The 20,956-nt window shown below is 41.7% G+C and overlaps 1 protein-coding gene across 1 annotated transcript in view; it reads right to left on the reverse strand.

Moving 5' to 3' along the window:
* The window catches only part of Synpr (synaptoporin), a 172,405-nt gene extending 151,732 nt beyond the window's left edge, over positions 1-20,673 (reverse strand). Inside the window, exon 1 of the mRNA XM_071609207.1 lies at positions 20,501-20,673. Within this exon, the coding sequence (XP_071465308.1) occupies positions 20,501-20,524 (24 nt within the window). The 5' untranslated portion in view covers positions 20,525-20,673. The remainder of the gene's footprint in view (positions 1-20,500) is intronic.
* Between the last annotated feature and the right edge of the window lie 283 nt (positions 20,674-20,956).

Genomic DNA, 20,956 nt, shown 5'->3' on the forward strand with positions numbered 1-20,956 from the left:
CCTGGTACCAAAAAAAGAAAGAAAAAACTAATATATATTCCTTTTTTTTTTCTTCCCTTCACCACAAGCAAAACTGGTCTCCTTAACCTTCTGCACATCTGCCTCTCCTAATGAAAATATAAGCTCTTGAGGACATAAACCATGTCTTATGCATATCTAAGCATGAGCACAGGGCTGGGATGCAGATGGTTATTTGTTCATTCATTCATTCAATTGATCACTCATTATTTCACATAATTATGAATGTTTAATACACACAGACACTGCTGTGTTCAGTCACTGCTTTGGTAGGGCAAGAGCAGAGAGGCTTTCTGGCTTCAAGAAGCTTATAGTTTGATGGAGGAGACAGACATTGATTAAAAATAGTCAGGAAAATAAGTTCAGTTTTACTAAACAATATCTAAAAGTAGATGAAGGGCAGCTGGGTAGGTGTTCTGGCAGAGAGAGTGGCATATTCAAAGGCTGTGTGGGAGGATGGTGCCTAATGTACTTGAGGGACAGAGCTGGAGGAAGAAGTGATATAATGGACACTTGTTCTGGTTTGGATGTGAGGTGTCCCCAGAAGCTCACGTGTGAGACAGTGCATGAAGGTTCAGAGGAGACATGACTGGGTGGTGAGAGCCTTAACCCAATCAGTGAATGAACCCCTGATGGGATTAATTGGGGGGTGGCTGGAGGCAGGTGGGTGTGGCTGGAGGAGGGGGCATTGGGGGCGTGGCTTTGGGGTCTCTATTTGTCTCTGGAGAGTGGAGTCTCTCTCTGCTTCCTGATCACCATGTGAGCTGCTTCCCTCCACCACACTCTTCCTCCATGATGTCCTGCCTCCCCTCGAGCCCTGAGGAATGGAGCCTGCTGTCTATGGACTGAGACCTCTGACACCGTGAACCCCCAAATTAACTTTCCTTCCTCTACAGTTGTTCTGGTCGGGTCTTTATTTATCACAGCAGCACAAAAATCTGACTAAAACAACATTATGGGGAGAAATGATCTGAAGATTCAGGCTGGGCTAGATGCTACAGGGTCTTATTGACCTTGAACTGAGAGCAAAGTGAATTTACTGGAATATATTATTTAGGAAAGCTGGGTGAATGAACTTGAACTTAAAATTTATCCTTCATATTCCCATAGGAAGCATGGCTTGGAGGATGATGTGGGTGGGGGAAAAGTGAGGAACAGTGAGATTTTTTTTTTTTTTTTTGTACCAGGGATTGAACTCAGGGGCACTTGACCACTGAGCCCCATCCCCAGCCCTATTTTGAATTTATTTAGAGACAGGGTCTCACTGAGTTGCTTAGCACCTCACTGTTGCTGAGGCTGGCTTTGAACTCACGATCCTCCTGCCTCAGCCTCCAAAGCTGTGGGATTACAGGCAGGCACCACCACACCCAGCAGAACAGTGAGACTTTTTGTGGGAGGTTGCAAGGGCAGGAGGGAGAGGGAGGGGGGTAAGAGTGGAGATGGAAAGATTGAAGGATATTTTGGAGGAAAAAAAATCAATGAGGTTTAGTGCTGAATTGGATGGTGGTGGGTGAGGGAGGTGTCAAGCCCCACTTTGCTGGAGGAGGACATGCAGAATTTTCTTATAACTTGCATCATAGAAAACATTTGGCAGAATTAAGCAACTATAAAATCTGAATAAAAATTACCAGATCGGTACAGAGTTTTAGAAACTATATTTCCCTCCCAGCCCCTAAACATTTAGGCTTTGTGAATAGATAAACCACATAATCTTGTTTCTTAAAATAATGGGAACAAAGTGGTAGATTAGATGAAATTAAATTTAATTTGATTTAATGAAATATAATGAATTAATGAGTTTCACGGAATGAGATTTAATTCAATGTGATAATTTTTTTTGTTGTTGAATATCTATTTTGCCCTTTATCCAGTCAAAAGAGATCTAGAGAATCCAAAAGAACACAGGATGAGCTTCTTGGCTCTCATGGAGTTCAAAATTTGCTGGAGGAGACCCTGGTCCATGTGAGTATGGAGATATTTTTAAGATCGATGGAATTCTTTGGCTAAATATATAGCACTGTCATCATGGGACATTAAGGGACTAGGAGGTGAGAAGTCATCATGATGCTCATCCTTTGTCTCTGCAGAGGAAGAAGAACTTGTTCTGATGCCTGGAGGTGGGTCAGAGTTTAAAAGTCAAAAATAGATGGAGAAAAACAGTAAAAATAAATGACTCGAAGAAATTGTGGAATGTGTAGGGATTTTAAAGTGCCTGATTTCAGCCGGGCATTGTAGTGCATGCCTGTAATCCTAGCGACTAGGGAGGCTGAGGCAGGAGGATTCCAAGTTCAAAGCCAGCCTCAGCTACTTAGCAAGGCCCTGAACAATTCAGAGAGATCCTGTCTCTAAATATAATATTTAAAAAGGGCTGGAGATGTGGCTCAGTGTTTAAGCACCCCTGAGTTCAATCCTTGGTAAAAAAAAAAATATATATATATATATATATATATATAATAAATGAATAAATAAAAGTGGCTCATTTCACCAATGTGTGAAAGTCTAAAGTGGTGGACACTGTTGAAAGTCAATCTAAACAGGGAACTTGGGACCAAATCAGAAAGTGTGGTTTGGCAGAAAATACTGAGCTTGGTACAAGGAGGTTTGGGGAGCCGTAGAAGTTTCTGAGGTGGGAGAGAAAATAGCACGACTAGGGGAAGAGAGTTAGCTGGATGGTTTGAATGAGATACCTAGCAATATGGAGATCAAGGAGAAATCCATGTGGGAGATGAGAGACAGAAAGATTCTCTTTGAAATTGACGGCTTGGGCTACAAAGGAGGTGGGAGAGGTGAATGTGAGAGGAATGCAAAGCTTTCATTTAACAGTGTGGAAAAGTGACAAATTCACTGATAGGAATGGTTTATAAGGAGAGAGAGGCAATAGTCAGACCCGATTGGAAGAGATCTAAACTCAAAGCTGATATGACCAAACGACTGGATTCTGGAAGTGAGAGAATGATTGGATTTTTGGACTTGCAGAGATGATGGTTTAGTAGCAAAAATACTATGAAAATACGTACAGTACTTTGCAGCTATTTTACCAGGAGGTAGAGTCCACTTCCTCAGCCTTCAATCTGAGACAGCTGTGTGACTTTCTTTAACCCACTGAAGGTGATGAAAGTGACATCTTGTAAGTCTCAAGCCTAAGCCTTAAGAGACCCTGGAGCCTGGTTACTGACTTGGAACCTGGAGATGGCTGTGAGGACACACCAGGCTAGCCCACTGGATGATGAGAAATAAGTGACTCAGTCACTGCCGTTTTCTTATTTGACAGACCGTTAACCCATGGAAAAGAAACCACTGTATTCATTGGAAAATGACCATAGATATATGAGTGAGTCCAGTCAGCACCAGCAGAACAGTAGACCTAGCTAAGTTCAGGCTAAATTGCTAACCCAAAGAATCGTTGAGTTACATGAATAGTGTGGTTTCAAGGCATTAAATTTTGGGATGGTTTGTTATACAGCACAAACTACCTGATACAAAAAGTCCAAGGCAGAGTATCAAGAAAGAAGTGGAGGGCAGTGCCATCAGACTAAGCCACACAAATCCAAGGAGGGATTAATCTTAGTGGATTTTATGAGTGGATTTTATTTTACCATACCCAAAGCATCAGCCAAGAGTAAAGTTAATTATGTAGACTTACACTCATAAGTCAAAAACTCAGAGAGGCAGTAAAGTCTTCTCTCTTTCTGGACCAAAGCTTGCTGAATATTCAATGTGTCTGTGGTATGATTTGAGCTCCGTGGGTGTGTGTAATTGGTTATGCAATCTTCTCCCTCTTTCACAGGTAATACAAATTGGAATTTGCTCCACTGAGACTTATCCTTCACTAAGTACAGGAGTTCAATTACTTTCTTAATCTTCAGGGTCTTTTCATTTTTCCCCCTTGTCTTCTATGTAATAAAGTCAGTTTGTTAGATGTTGAAGCACTTGAAGATCTCTTCAATCTTATTTTGACCTCATTTATTTTAGCAGATGCAAGAAACATCACCCAAGAGCTCATTAAAATGAACCTTCTGTGCTTCCCAGTGCTACGCCTATCACAGAGACACAAATGTCCCAGAAAGTTCTAGGGGAAAAACAAATGGATGTCCCAGAAACTTTTAGGGACAAAGCATTGACCTGTTAAGACCTTAAAAATGAAAAAGAGAACCCACTTCGTAAAGATTCCAGTTTATCCAAAGAATTAAAAAAAAAAAATGGAAAGGATCAATAGAAATCTACATTGAACCAAAGGGCATTACTGGTGTAAAGATCATAACTGGGTGGAACTAGAAACTATGTTGGGGAGTTGGAGTTTCCTCAAAGGGCAAGTACTGAGGAATCCACCAGGGAGCTGAATTTATTTTTGTAGGAGAGGAAGATCATGAGAGCCCAGTCCCCAAGCTTGGCAAACCATTCTCAGCTTGGGAGGTGATGGAAGAGGTGACCAGCCACCCCTTTCTTTGGAGACCCCCTTAGCAAAGACTGGAGTCTCTCTGGTTGCACCAGCTCTAACAGAAAAGGCAGATTTTCTTGGTGTTATTTGGATTTGGTTTCCATCTGACATGGAGTGTTCCAGCGATTAAAGGTAATTTGAGGACAAAGGACTTCAAGACAGGGGAAATAGTATAAAGACACAAAGAACTGTCCAGGGTCCAGAGAAGGTTTATCAGAAGCAACAAGCAGCAAGACCTCAGGAAAGAAATCACGATCATGAATCAGATCTCTCCTTTCTCCCTGAGGCAGAGGGTAAGACCAGGATTCAGATTGACCTGATGGTACAGTTTCTAACATCGCTTTTTGGTTCTATGACCTTGGACAATATCTTTTATTTTTTACTTTTACTTTCTAAAATACTTTTTTTTCTGTTGTCAATGGACAGAATATCTTTATTTATTTATTTATTTTTATGCAGTGCTGAGGATGGAACCCAGTGCCTCCCACGTGCCACGGTCTACCACTGAGCCTCAGCGCCAGCCCTGAACAAATTCTTAAGCTCATCAATCGTTCAGTTTCCTCTTCTCACATGAGCGGGTGATACCTGACCTCACCACAGAATTCCGTGGTGAAATGTATTTAAAATGACCTCCTTCTTGCCTGGCCCACAGTCATGGCTCACAAGAATGGAAGCTATAATTCTTCCCTCCAATCCCATTCCCGTCTTCTGACCAATTTCATCCAATGAGTTATTCTTTACCTGGCTGCTCAACCTGAGGAGGCTTCAAGATACTGAAGCAAAAACAATGCTCCTGCTGAAAGTGTAAATCCTGACTGGTTGTCAATTGTTCATTCAACAAACATCTACAGAGAGCCTCCTCCATGCCACGCACCATGTGGGGAGTGACAGGGTGGCAGAAGGTCTTGATATTCAAAGTCTATTTCAGAATAAATAATTTAATGGGAACAGGATAAAATAGCTGACATTTGAAATTGGGAACATTGGAAGATACACACATATACAAATACATGCAAAGGCCAAATAAGACAAAAACATTTTCCTCTACTTTTAATAAAATTTACCATATGAATGAACATATCACAACTGGTGGATTCAGTAAGGAATTTTTTGGTTTTGTATCAGGGATTGAACCCAAGGGTGCTTACCCACTGAGCCATATCCCCAGCCCTTTTTTCTATTTTATTTAGAGACAGGGTCTCACTGAGTTGCTTAGGGCCTTACTAAGTTGCTGAGGCTGGCTTTGAACTCATCATTCTCCTGCCTCAGGTTCTCGAGCTGCTGGGATTACAGGTATGTGCCACCATACCTGGCTTTAGTAGGGCTTGACAGCACCAACTTTCCATGATTATTTAGCATGCTAGGAACATAAGCAAGTTTTTTTTTTTTTTTTTAAATGAAGGGTCTTGGGAACAGTAGTTAATTCAACAAATGCAAAGTGTAGGATTTGTTAAAGAGCTTCTCCCATGCTTTTACACTATAAATTGTTATTATTTTCTAAGTCCAGATTCCTCTACTCATCCATGTTCTTACTTTGGGCTCTAACCAATCTCACTGAGGCAGAGGGTAAGATCACGGTAAGACAAGACCAATTATAATCTGTCCATGGCAGACTCCATGGTTAACCCAGGGGGAAAAGAATACAGTTCAACTTAACTTTGAGAACTTGGAAGAAAGAGGTTAAAGAAAGACACTTTCAGAATCTTACCACCTTAAAAGTGATGATTACAGGAGAAACTACCCTTCAATCATGCTTTATTATGTAAGAACTAATTTCTTTTTAACTGACAATCTTAAATTATATGTCAGTTGACAAATTACTGGATAAACACCTGCCTCGTCGGAGCTTTGGGGTCACACACGTTAGACTCCACCTGTGTTACCTCTTGGGCTCCTTGGATGGCTCCCAAGGATCGCTAGACACCCCAGCGTGTTTCTTACTGGTTTACGAATTTCACATTCCTAAGGCAATCCTGCAGGGAGGGAGGACAGCCATGTGGAGAAGGAACAGAGACAAGACCTATTATGACAGTAGACGACAATGTCATTACTGCATTATATAAATAATTCCAAGTGGCATTTGAAGGGTGTAATGTGAATTTTAACCTCAATCTAAGAAGACCAGGAAATTAATGAGGAGTTTGGGGTGGACACAGCCTGATTGGTGACCAATTTCCCTCTGATGGTGCGGGAAATGGTGGCATTATCATTAGATAGGCTATTTTTTTTCTCTTTTAATATGTTGGCCCTCACATTTCAGCTATTAGATCATGATACTGTTTGTGGACTACTGAGGGAAAGAAGAGAGAGGTTGTATTTCTGAGTTACACGTAGAACACTTTGCCGGTGGAACTCACAAGCACACGTCCTCGTGAAATCCCATTTCCATTCTGAGCCAGTACCAATAAAACCGTTCCAAAATTTGAGGCAGAAGAGTATGAAAAGAGAGCCTATCTGGAGTGACTGCTTGAAAAGTCCATTCTGAAACTTAATAAAATTGAGCTCAGAGAATTCTGTAATAGCCTAACAAGGTCTAACAGATACATTGGCATATGTATAGATATGTATGATCAGTTGGAAACTAATGATCCGTGCCTCATGATTACCATTTGCTTCTTTATATCTCTTATTCTGCTTTCATTCTCTGCAACATCACCATTAAAGTGGAAGAAAAATGCTTTCAGGATGTTACCATCTTAAACCATGATTATAGCTTCAACATGAAATGAGTTCAACAAGACCCCAAGATGTGGAACAAAAACGTCCCATAGGGTCCTTCACCACCCTGGAACCCTTAGGTTCCCCCACCCCCCACTGGGAGGTTTTTTTTAGGGATTGTCAAATAATTAGAGGTCTGAAGTCCACGTTGCCTTTGGAGAGCAGGGACCTGAGCCTTTGTGCACTACTGCTCACCAGGGACGCGAAACTCTGGTCAACTCCAAGTGGACTTTTTGAGCTATAGATTTTTCATTTGATGGAAAACTCTATATACAATGAATCTGTCTGTTTCATGGGTTTATTGTTAGCATCAAAATGATTGATGGATGATTGTGTCAACCATGAAGTCCCCTGATCCCCCGGGAGTCACACATTCTGTGGGGAGAAGGCGGAGATAGGACCAGTTTTGTTTTGTTTTGTTACTTGGGGTCCCAGGGATTGAACTCAGGGGCACTCGACCACTGAGCCCCACCCCCAGCCCTATTTTGTATTTTATTTAGAGACAGGGTCTCACTGAGTTGCTTAGGGCCTCACTAAGTTGCTGAGGCTGGCTTCGAACTTCCTGTTCTCCTGCCTCAGCCTCCCAAGCCACTGGGATTACAGGTGTGCGGACCACCGTGCCTAGCAGGACCAGTTTTCCAGCAAGCTTTGAATCCATTCAAATTTCCAAAGAAGGTCACTCTTCCTTTTAAATAAAACCTATAGAGACAATCCTAAAACTCACAAGGATGAAAAATCACTTGGTGTACTTTCAATTTTTTTTTCTCTGTAGTTTTCCCCTAGTAAATTTGCTATTTGGATCAATATATTAAAATAGATTTGAAAATATATTGATCAATATATTAAAACAGATTTGAAAGAATGGCCCATCTCCTCTACCTGATTTATATTTCTCCATAACTCTTACCACTACCAATCATTTGCCAAAGGCAAGGGGTGAAGCTCCATAGTAGAGCACTTGCCCAGCATCTGCAAGGCCCTGGGTTCCATCCTCAGTACTGTGAAAAAATAAGACAAATTTGTTCATCATCCCGCTGGGCAGAGTGGCACGCGTCTGTAATCCTGACAGCTCAGGAGGCAGAGGCAGGAGGATGGTGAGTTCAAACCAGCCTAGCAACTCAGCAAGGGCCTAAGCAACTGTCTCTAAATTAAATATAAAAAGGGCTGGGGATGGGGCTCAGGGGTTAAGCACCCCTGGGTTGAATCCCTGGTACCAAAAAAAAAAAATCATTACTCTGAAAAATTTCTAAGACAGTGGAATGAATCTGACATAACTTTTCTATGTACATATATGAATACACTGCAGGGAATCTCAACAGCATGTACATTCACAAGAAATTAATTTGAAAAAAAAAAACTATGGGTAAATAGCAGAAAGATCAATAGATGAAAGGGAGCAGGGTAGAGGGGTAGGGGAAGGAGTAGTTCTGGGGACTGAAGTAGAACAAGATATATTCCATGCTCTTCTAATTATACAACGGATTCTACTGTGATGCATAACTAAAAAGAACCAATAAAAACAAATAAACAAAAAGAAGTTTCCAATGTGTCACATGAATTTAAAACATAAGATGTCAACAACAGGTGAAAACAGGTGAGGTGGTACGTGGGAACTCTGGTATCGTCTCGATTTCCCGTAAGTCTAAAATGGTTATAAAAATTAATGCCTATTAAAAATGGTGATGGGTTTTTGGATGAAGTAGCCCAAATTATGTGCTGTGCATGGATGGATGTAACACAGTGAGTCACATTATTATATATAATTATAATGCACCAAATGAAAATATTAAAAAAAGAATGTCCTTCCCATTGTTATTTAGGTTGACAGTGTGTTTACTGAATCCTTGTTCTGCACCTGATCTCCATTTTTCTCGGTGTTTGAAAACCTTATTATACCATATTTGGGCACTGAGTGCTACCTGAGATGTCTGATTTTAACTTCAACATCCTTTTTAATGAGCTCCCCAGGTGATTTGATATAGGTGCTCCAGGGGCCACACTGACTCCCAGAGGTAAACAAGAGACTCTTGAGTTCTACAGAATCTTCTTCCCAGCACTCTCCTGTAGGAGGGCTCTTGGCCCCGTCTGTGAGGAAGGCTGAGGTCTTCTCCACCGAAGACACACAGGAGAAAAACAATTTGCACGTGTCAAACAACTGGCCTGTTAGCATCAGAGCCGGGCTGCGAGTGCAATCTTAACTTGTTCTAGATCTGAGCTACAAAAACTTAACCATGCATCAAACACCTGGAAATCATCTAAATACAGATTCTGATACTGAGTTGGTCTGGGCTGGAACCTGAGATTCAGCATGACTAAGAAGTGCTCAGTCATACCAGGGATGCTGGTCCTCAGTCAATGCTCAGCATGGGAAGCTGATGGAGAAGCCCCCTCGGGAGGCTGAGGCAGGAGGATCGTGAGTTCAAAGCCAGCCTCAGCAAATTATCAGCAAAACTCTGTGTCTAAATAAAATACTGGGGATGTGACTCAGTGGTTACGTGCCCTGGGTTCAATCCCCGGTACCCCAAAATACATAAATAAATAAAAGATGTGTAAAGGTTAAAGATGTGTAAAGCACTCCCAGTGCCTCCGAGGTTCCATCTTACTTGCATGAGGAATCCCTGTGGTTCTTACTACAGACATTAAAATGATCCTCTTTTTACCTTTTACTAAGTACATGAACTGAAGGAGGGATGTTTTGTATCAGCTTTTCACAGATGAGCAGCCTGGGAAAGGGTTCAGAGTTGGGATCTACAACCTGTAAACTGCATCTCAGAAATCACTATGTGGATAAGTGGCTCCGAATCTCTGCCTTTTATTTTCCTTACCCTAAAATAATAATAGTCATCCCTCATGATGCTGTTAGGAAGGTACAGGCTCTGCGGGGCCTAGAGCATTGTGCCTGCGGACACTCAGTCTGTATAAATGGTGTCTACTTTGTCCTGTTGAGTTATCTGCGTTCCAGTATGACTGGATTTACTAATGGAGTCCATGCCCTTCAGATTTTATGGGCTCTAATCCTTTCCTCTTATAATTCCCTCAAAGAGCTTTTATGAGGATTAAATGAATTAATATGCATAAAAACACTTGGAACTGTGCCTGTAACATAATTAGGACCCAAGATGGTTTAGCTTTATTTTTAGCATTGACTACAATGATAATTAAATCACTTTTAGGTATTTTGAAATTGAATGAGTACCCCATTAGATTGTCAGCCTCACAAGACTGGGGACTATGTCAGTTTTAGTTACCTCCATTTCCTAAACCCTAACACAGTGCCTGGCACATAGTTGCTTCTCAGTAATTACAGCTGAGCCGGGCACAGTGGCACATCTCTGTAATCCCAGCAGCTCAGGAGGTCGAGGCAGGAGGATCTCGAGTTCCATGCCAGCCTCAGCCACTTAGTGAGACCCTGTCTCAAAATAAAGAATAAAAAGGGCTGGGAATGTGGTTCCATGATTAAGCACTCCAGGTTCAATCTTCAGTACCCCCCCCACAAAAAAAAAAAAAAAAAAAAACAGCTGAAAGAATAGTGAATGAATGAATGGATGAATGAATGAATGAATGAATATGAAAACATTCTTGACCTCCATGAAGAGTGTGAGAAACACTTTCTTTGAGTTATAGAAGCAATAGAGAGGGGAAAAAATTCAATCAACGAACCCATCTGGAGGGGGAACGGCAAGGGAAGGGGTTTCCAAATGCCTCAGAGGATGAGGAGTTCATAAATACCAGTCCCAGTGAAGAGGTGAGCTGAGGGGGAAGGAGCCCAGGAGCAGACTTCCCCCCAATAATGTTCTTGGAGAAAAATACGTGCCAACTGGATTTTCTGATCAAATGTGTCAGGAGATGCTTTGTAAATAAAACATGAGAAATGAGAAACCTTTGAATTTCCTGCGTGCAGCAGGGGCTAATGAGGAACCCAGGGCAGGCAGAGAGGTTTCCCTGAGAAACTGTCCTTGGGGAGGAAAATCATGAATTGTCAGCCCCACCCCCAGAAGCTTCTGGAATCACGTGGAGACAGGAAATGGTTAAAGTCACTCATTATCAGCACAAGATGGTCTGTGGTCCAAGGGCCTGTCAGTCTCTTCTACTGATTACAAGACACACGGGATATGCCAGGACTCCTGGCGTCCGACGGATCGCAAGGAAAGAGACAGGAAAACTCAGATGCCTTCCCTTTGTTAAGCTGGTCCGGGGAATGGCTTTATCCACAGTGCACTTGGTTTTATTATAGTTATTCTTTAGTGATGATGCTCAGTCTCTGCAATTTGTCACGTGGTATAAATCTCCCCCTTGAGAGACAAGGGTCCATCAAAGCCTTTCCAGATGACTTTAGACCCATCCCATAACTATAGTCCTTTTCCTGGTAGATGGGAGGAAACCATTTCCCGTAACTTCGCCCACTCATTGAGGACACAGGATGAAAACCGATAGCAAAATGGACTTTGACTGTGAAGGGAAGGAAATAATGGCCACTGCCTAGACCTACACCATCTCAAAAGGGCTTTCCTGTATCACTTAGGACAGCCATCCTCCCTGGAGCGCTGGGGAGGGAATTCATGACTTCCATTATACAGAAGAAGAGACCGAGGTCCAGAGAGGGCGGAGGCCTCATCTCAAGGCCTGGAATACACCAAAGTCACACAGCTGGGATTTGGAACTATTTCCTCTCATTGCAAAATTGGTGTTCTCAGACAATGCAGGAAGAATAAAATTTTCTTGTTGGGAATTCTGCCAGATTAATACATTTGGAAGGTCTTTGACTTTGAAAAATGTGCCAAGGGTCTCAATAGTTACCAATACCTTTCAATAGCTCCTTTGAAACATCAAGGCTTTGTGCCAAAGTACAGCGTGACCCCCTCTCCTGGGAAAGCCTCACAGATGTCCAAGCTCAGGAGCGTTTGGGATGAACGCCCCTGCAAGCCACCACTTACCATTACTGTGTTTTCTATGTCTCCCCCTCTTCTAAGATCCATCCCGGGGTGCTGGGTCTCTGCAGCCTTTAAGAGGCTGAGATTCAGTTAAAATACTCCCCCAAGGTGGATAGAAAACCAGAGACCTGATTCTGGCACCTAGACATCTGTATAATCCCAAACACATACATTTATGGTGGGGGCCACCTCTGTCCATTTACCCCCCCCCATTAGAAACGGTTTTCATCCCATTGGCAGGAAGGAGATTGAGTTCTGCTATTGTTTTTCTTTGTCTGGAATTCATTATAAGGTCTCAGGCAATCAGGTCACCTCTTGGGGCTTCTGTTTTCTGGCCTAAGGAAATTAAGTTTCAGTGTCTTGGGGTCACCACGAGGGTCCAGATAATTTCAGGGTATCATCCATTTCCTTTCAGGATGCTGACCCGCAAGGCAGGTCTGACTCACTTCAAAAGTTGTGCCCTATCCACGGTACTAGAATGATCTCTAAGGCTTCTTGTGGCTTTTGCAATGTTTCACTTTCATTTCCCCAAACTCTTGAGGAAACTCAGAGTGTGGACCATACAAAACACGTGCATAAGCTGCCAAGTATGGGGCCATGTCTGCGGACCTCCAGTGACCAGCCACCATCCACTGCTTTATCCCCTCATTGTCCAAAAGAGCAAGTTGATGCAACCACTCTGGAAAGCAGAATGGGGGATTCTCCAAAAAACAAACAAACAAACAAAAAAACCCTAGGAATGGAACCGCCATTTGACCCAGTTATCCCAATCCACGCCACACACCCCAAGGACTTAAAATCAGCATACTACAGTGAAATAGCCACATGGATGTTTATAGCAGCTCCATTCACAATAGCCAAGCTATGGAACCAAACTAGGTGCCCTTCAACAGATGAATGAATAAAGAAAATGTGGTCTATGTACACAATGGAATATTATTCAGCCATAAAGAAGAATAAAATTATGGCATTTGCCGGTAAATGGATGGAACGGAACACTATCATGCTAAGTGAAATAAGCTCATCCCCCAAATACAAAGTTGAATGTTCTGATATGCAGATGCTAACACACAATAAGGGGGTGGGGAGAATATAAGTTCATTGGATTAGACAAACAGGAATGAAGGGAAGGGAGGGGATGGGAATGGGAAAGACAGTGGAGTGAATTGGACAGAACTTTCCTATGTTCATATAGGAATATACCACAGTGAAACTCCACATCATGCTCAACCACAGGACTGGGATCCTGATTAGAATAAGATATACTCCATGTTTGCATAAATGTGTCAAAATACACTCTACTGTCACATATATCTAAAAAGAACCAATAAAATTTTTTTTAAAAAGGCAAAAAACCCACAAAAGATTCTCAAAGAGAAAAAATATACTTTAAACATATCCACCCTTTTCCCATGAAATATTATAATTTTGGAGAAAACCTGGGATGTTAGTTAGGACAACATGAGTCTGAATCCAGGTTTGAAAGCCCATTGTGTAATCACATGTTAAAGGTGGCCATGTTTTAATGTTGCCTCATTTGTTGATTTCTAGAATCAAACGAGATCCTGTCGGTTACCTAAAGTGGCAAAGCATTACACGAAGGTAAGGGTTAATAATTAAAAAGAAAAAAATTTAAAAGTGCCTTGTTGTTCCAGCACATCTGGAAAAAGCCACTTAAAACTCCCCAGGTAAATCATGCATCCATCTGAGAAGCCAAAGAGTAGCAATCTGGCGGGAAGACGTGGTCAAAGCTGACGGTCCTCACTAAATTCCTTGCAGTGGGGTTCTCTTTGCAGATGTGGATAATTTGTCAATGTCCAGGTCATTTTGGTTGTTACAATGTGGGGTGGAGGTTGCTACTGACATCTAGTGGGTAGAGGTCGAGAATGTTGCTAAACCTCTAAGAGTATATAAATCAGTCTCCGGCAAAGATGAGATATTGTACTGGGAATTGAACCCAGGGGCACTTAACCACTGAGCCACATCCCCAGCCCTTTTTATATTTATTTAGAAACATGGTCTGGCTGAGTTGCTTAGGGCCTCGCTACGTTTTGAACTTATGATCCTCCTGCCTCAGCCTCCTGAGCCCCTGGGATTACAGGTGTGCACCACCACTCCCAGCCAAAAAAATGTTCATTGTTGCCAAGCATGCCGCACTGTAATCCCAATCCCAGTGAATGGGAGGCTGAGGCAGGGAGATCATAAGTTTGCATCCAGCCTCAGCAACTTAGTGAGGCCCTAAGCAATTTGGTGAGACCTTGTCTAATAAAAGAAAAAAAAAAAGGCTGAGAATATAGCTTAGTGGTCAGCTGGATTTGATTCCCAGTAACCCCCTTCCCCAAATAAAATAAAATAAAGTAAAATAAAATAAATAATAGGGTTGAGATTGAGAAATCCTGATCTATTGCAAGTTCAATGCATTCAGAAACTAGTATATATTTTTTTATTCCTGTTGGGGTCATGCTTCTCATAAAGAAGGCTCCCAGCACATCAGTACATTTGTTAAATAAATGGGAGAGTAAATGGATGCCTACAGAAACCAGACCATTCCGAATGTCGGGGAAATCGTGGCTCCTCTAGGCAGCTTCTTGGTTTACAGGGCCATCTTTACTTTTCTGTGCTCTCAGAGACTCTCACCTTCATTCCTCTCCCAACCCTGGGCAAGTATGAGGATAAGGATAGCCCATTAAGTCTGAGGATGCCCAGGAGCGCCAAATAATGTTTATAAGACACAAGCCCCGAGAACCGCTGCCAGCTCCCTGCTTCAAAGCACTCCATGTCAGTGAACGGTAACGACATCAGCAAATAAGTGCATTCACTCTTGTTCCTTCACCAAGTCCAAAAGCACAGATTTCCTACGAATGTCTTGCAAAGCAGTACAATTACACCTTTAAGAAGACACAATCCATAAAATAGAACCATAAAATAGAAACAAAGTTATGCAAGAAAATGGAACTCGACAGCTCTTGTCTCTCCTACCACAGGGAGAGCAGATATTATCTCTTTGTTCATTTCTATTTTAGGTGGTGGTGGGGGTACTTGGGATTGAACTCAGGGCACTAGACCTCTGAGCCACATCCCCAGCCCCAATTAGTATTTTATTTAGGGACAGGGTCTCACTGAGTTGCTTAGTACCTCGCTAAGTTGCTGAGGCTGCCTTGAACTCATGATCCTCCTGCCTCAGCCTCCTGAGCCCCTGGGATTACAGGCATGAGCCTCTGCACCCGACCTGTTTGTTCATTTCTGTATCCCTACCCCTCTCTCAGTGCCAGGCACATGGTAGGTATCTGTATGTATTTGTTAAATGAAAGGATAACCTAGCAGAGGCAATGCTGCAATCCTTCCCTCAGATCTGCTTCCAACTAAAACATCTTTTTTTATTGGGTAAATTTGTATAAAGATAATTTGAATGCTATAGGTTTTTTTTTTTTAATTGTAAACATGTTAAGAGTGGCTAAGCATGCTGTACTGCGATCCTAGTGAATCAGAGGCTGAGGCAGGAGGATCATAACTTCAAGGCCAGCCTCAGTAATTTAGTAAGGCCTAAAATAACTTGGTGAGACCCTGTCTTAAAAACAAAACAAACAAACAAACAAAAAACATAGTGCCAAGATTGAGAAACCTTTATCTATTGGAAATTCTTTCTATCTATCTATCTATCTATGATTTTGAATTCATCATTGAGGAGTAGATGTCAATATGGGGACTTAAAAAATTCTTGCAATAATAAATCATATTGGGGACACTTTACCAGAAATAAACTAAGCCTCAATTATCAGTCACATCTTTTTCAGAAAGTCAACACTGGGATAGTGCAAGGCAATTTGGGAGGATTTTAGGATTCTATAAGCAGGGCCACAGAAGTCACATGGGAACTGTGAAGAGAAACCTTTTAGCCTAACACACCATTCTCCCAAGGGACCATGAGGACATGATTATCCACTTACATGGACCAACTAACGCTCCACAGTGGAGGGACTGGGCTTAGAGTGAGCTTGCCAGAAACCACAGCGGGATGTGTTAGAAGCTCCCCCCATAACAATTTTCCATTAGTACCGTTGGCTAGAATCTGTGTTAAAAAACGATCACTGTAGCATCTATCAATTATGCAGTTCCATTAGTCTGCAGGGTGGAGAGACAGAGGTGTCTGCAATCTCAGCACACTCCTTTTTCTTTAAGCCTTTAAAGACACACCAATGACCAATAACCTCTTGTACAGGATTTGATGCTTGATGTGCTGGTTCAAAAAAAACCTCGCTGGTTCTCTGTTCTTATGCATGCATGTAATGAGACCAACAGTTCTATTGGCACATCTGTCTGGCATGTCTGATGATAAACTCAAGACTAGCCAACACTCATTATGTCTTAATGCCAGACAGTTTCTCCATACTTATCAGATTATTTTTAAGAACTTAATGTTCGATATGTTTCAGTACACACATCTCTAACAACAACAACAAAAAAAGATACACTTTATAAAACAGTCTCTAAGGTTGATTTTAAGAGAGAGCCTATATTTGATAACTACTATGACTAAACACAACATTACTTCATAAAGGGAAAAGTTCTCATTTGATGATATATTTAGAACCCAGAGAAATGTTCTTGCAAAAACCAAATTGAGGGCTGTAATATAGCTCAGGTGGTGGGGTGCTTGCCCAGCATTCACAAGACCCTGGGTTCAATCCCCAGCACCATCAAAATTTAAAAAAAAAAATTGATTTAAATTTCTTTATGGGTCTTGGCTCTAATACCACACTTTCTGATTAAATCACCAATTCTGATATTTTTCAAAAGAAGATCTGAAGAAAAAGAAGTACTGTAGAATCAAATGAGTTATCAAGCTTGTCTCCGGCAAAAAAAAGATGACTATCAATTTGGAAACATTTTATTGTGTACTGCACTCTGAACTCTTCATTCAACGAGGTGTCCACACCTGCGCTCCCTCCAAACCTGTCACATATTAGACGCAGTGGCTCACGCCAAGATTCAATATCGCGTTAACCACTCCAGAACTTGACTCTTGGGGCTCCCAATTTGTGGTGGGGGGTTTCTGTTTGGTTGTTTAATTTTTAAGATCTTTCTGGGGTTTGGTAAAATATAACATAGATGTCCTGAGCTGGATTCTGTCTTCAGGCAACATTGTTTTTTTTTTTTTTTTTTTTTAATCATTCATAGTTTTCTCATAATTGCTTTCTCATGAGAAGGAAAAAAAAATGCAGCATTTCCCAGACTCACCCAGGACCGGCTTGCTAAAGCTGCAGCTTGAGGAGAAATTTCAAACATATTGATTCCCGGTTAGTGGCATTTTTTCCCCTAGAGGATTCATCTGAATTTTATTGGCTTAAATGGATTTCAGATGGGGAAGTCAGCAGTCAGGTGCAAAGGAATGCATTTGAGGGCTTGGAAATGCCACTTTATCAAGCATCGAAAATCCCTCATAGCCAGCTCTGGTCATTTTTTAATTACCCAGGTGGTACACACACTCTGCAGTAGGCTACATGAAGTGCCAACTCAGCCCTTTCGCCCCAGAAAGCAAAACCACAGTGGGGGTAAATCAAATGGAGGTGAGGATTCCAGAAAGTTCTCCACAAGTGCACCAACTCTCTTGGAATCGCCTTTTGTCCTTTGCATCTACGACAAACCAGACACCTGGAGATATTGATATTTCTCAGCTCTTGTGGCTTCTGTATCTTGACTTTGTGTTCAAAAGATTGCAAGTTCAAGGGATGGGTTTATTTTGGTCAATACAAAAAAGCTACCTTAATTTAGCCTCTTCTGCATATTACTTCTCCCTAGCTGGCTCACTTGCGTTACATCCACATTGTGGTAACTACACAAATGGAGTGGAAATAAAGAACACATTCTTCAGATTTAAACACATAATTAGCTTGGAGTCACAAAGGCACAGTGTGAGAAGAAGGAGATTATGTGGTGTCAGAAGAGGAAAAAAGTACTAATGCAAATATGGTGTATTATTGTACATCCCTGCAAATCATGCCAGGCTGAATCTAAACCTCTAAGTTTTACACTGACGACGTAAAACCCTGACCAGGGGACAAATGAAGAGCCTGACTCTGGAATCAAAGTGCCACTTAGTTTCACTGCCAGTGACATTCAGCAGACCTACCCTGTGTCCTTCAGTAAAATGGGGAGTTAGTGTTATCTCCCTCAGAGAGCGGTTGAGAAGATCAAAAAGAGAGAAGCCACATAAAATGCTTAGCACGGTGACAGGTATACAGTAGGTGCTTATTAAATGTCAACAGCTACAGCATCTTTCATATTGCTAAAAAGCATCAATGATCTCATTGTAAAACAATTTTTTAAGCAATCCCTTCATTATTTCCCCCAACATGGCACAGAATTTCAATCCTCAGAAGTCATGACAACAGATTTTCTGGGCATAACATTCTGGACTTTCTAGAAGTGATATTTGAAAGGACCATGCCTATTTGCTCTAACTCAGATGAAAATCCTGAGCTCTTTTAAGAATCAGATGCCCTGTTGTCTTCCCTGTCAGTGGGTCCTGCCAGCTCAGAGCCCTTACTCTTCTGGAAACTGGCAACTGGAGGAAAAGATAGGTATTTGCCAGTTGAGCAGCCCTCAAACTTCATGACTAGATGAACGAACAGCCTGAGATGATGATATCTCCATTAGCAGCTGATGACTTTATAGACAACCTGTTACAACCGGCCGTGAAAGGAGAAAATCACTGCCCCCAGTAAGGGATGTTGGAACCTGCTGTGTGTTCATTGAGAAGGGGACAGGGATATTTACGCTGATGGACTCACTTAGTAGTGACCAGCAATAGCTCAAGGATAAAATCTGTGTTTGGTTTTTCAAGAAACTACCTGCAAAGCCACACTGGGTGGCTGTTAGGACTTAGGACATCCAAGAGTGTTATTAGAATCACGCTTACAGAGGCCGGTGGCAAGGTGATATAAAATTTCAGGTGGGTTTGGGGGGATTTGGCATTTTTTGAGGCTGAGCCAGATTAATCCAAATTTAGTCTATTGGTCAGGATGAGTAGCTTCATTCCAGCGTGGGAGGGCTGTGTGCGAGTTTCAGAATACCCGAAAGGCAGCAGAACAGAGGGTCAGTACATTCCTGGAGACACATTGCTATTTCCATGAGCTGCCCTGAGATGATTTCAAATCAGAGAAATTGCTGTTCAGAAAAAGAGTGCATGCCTAAGAGATCTAGGCACGTGTGAAATTCCCAACTTGACTTTCACAATCCCTGAAAAAAAAATTGTCAGATCTTCTCTTGGTTCACATTCAGTGGTGCCTTTAACTTTCATTATGAATATATTCTGTAGCTCATTTCACCATGGAAAGGGCTATGCAGATTTGTTGATTGTGTAACCAAAAGAGAAGATGCAAGCATCCACTTGTTTCCATTAGCGTAATTAGTTAATCATCTTATCATCTCTGTCTAGGATAATTATATTAATAGATTTTCTCCCAGACTTTGGAATAAAAAACAAAGAATTGAGACCATCTTTTATACTTTGAAAGAAATCAAAAACAAAACCCCCAAAAACACAGCAGTTAACCAGGTAATGCATTTAGAAACCATTGCTAGCAAAAGTGACCAGACAGCCATTGTACACTAGTTTGCATTTGACAATAGCAACTTTTCTCCTGATTAGCTTTGGATATGGAAACACCATAGCCAGGAATGGGCATTTGACAGACAGTGGTCCTAATACATAGTGTATAGAAACACAGAAGAGACACAACACTCCTTAGGATCCAGCTTTTCAGGGAATAATGTGAAATGGACTTTAATGATCTGAATGCTTTTTGCACAAAAATTTGGCTCTTTTTTTTTTTTAAAGGTGTATGTTCCTGGATCTTAGGGAAAATTCATCTCATTCATTCTACCTTGCGTAAGACCTTAGGAGATTAGCACACATCTTTCAGCACAGCACACAATATTTGGTAGCTATTTATGGAGTTTAAGACAGTCTCACTGTGACACTGATGAAGAAACTTTAATTAAAAATGGCTAGCAGGTTGTAACACGCGAAGGCACCCAGGGCATGTAACACTCTCAAGGAAGGTTCGGGTAGAATGACATTACATTTTTTATAAAGCCACCTCTAAGTTTGCTTAAATAGTTTCCTTACTCTGTTGGAAGACACCCGGCATATACTTCAACAGCTAATGAAAGCTTCTTACTGTCACAGAACAGCCACTCTGGTTTTTAAACATAAGAATCAAAGAAAGCAAAGTTAAATTAAAAAAAAAAAGACAATCATGAAAGATTTCAAAATCATATTTGGAAAGAAAAGTGTACAGCCCAAATCTACCCAGGCAGACAGATAGACACACACACACACACACACACACACACACATGAGCCAACTGTAAATCAAGAGAGATAAACTTACCGGAGCAAATATCACCATACACATTTACAAAAGAATTGATAATCCAACTTCCCTCTCCTGAAAGAAAATAGAGGTTGTCTCATACTAAAAATAAAGCTTCTCTGTCCACAGCAGCAGCCACTTGTCCCTCTCTCTCTTGCTCTCTCTCTCTCTCTCTTTTTTTTTTTTTTTTTTTTTTTTTTTTGTGAAGCCAAGGAAGAGAACAAGAAAATCAATGCAGAGGGAAAGTGAGAGGCTATATACCAATCAAGGGGCTGCGCCTGCTTTATTGGCAGAGAGATGGCAAAACGGTCATATTAGTAGACAGGGACAGCCCACAGCCGAGTGCAGGAACCTGATACTTCCCTCTGGTGACAGGCTGCCTGCTCTGGGGGAGGTGGCTACCACCATGGTGAACTCCCACACTTGGCTCTAGGCTCACAACTGCCCCACCGTGCAGGACAGAGCCAGCGCTGC

The sequence above is a fragment of the Marmota flaviventris genome, chromosome 1 (assembly GCF_047511675.1).
Source record: "Marmota flaviventris isolate mMarFla1 chromosome 1, mMarFla1.hap1, whole genome shotgun sequence".
NCBI lineage: Eukaryota > Metazoa > Chordata > Mammalia > Rodentia > Sciuridae > Marmota > Marmota flaviventris.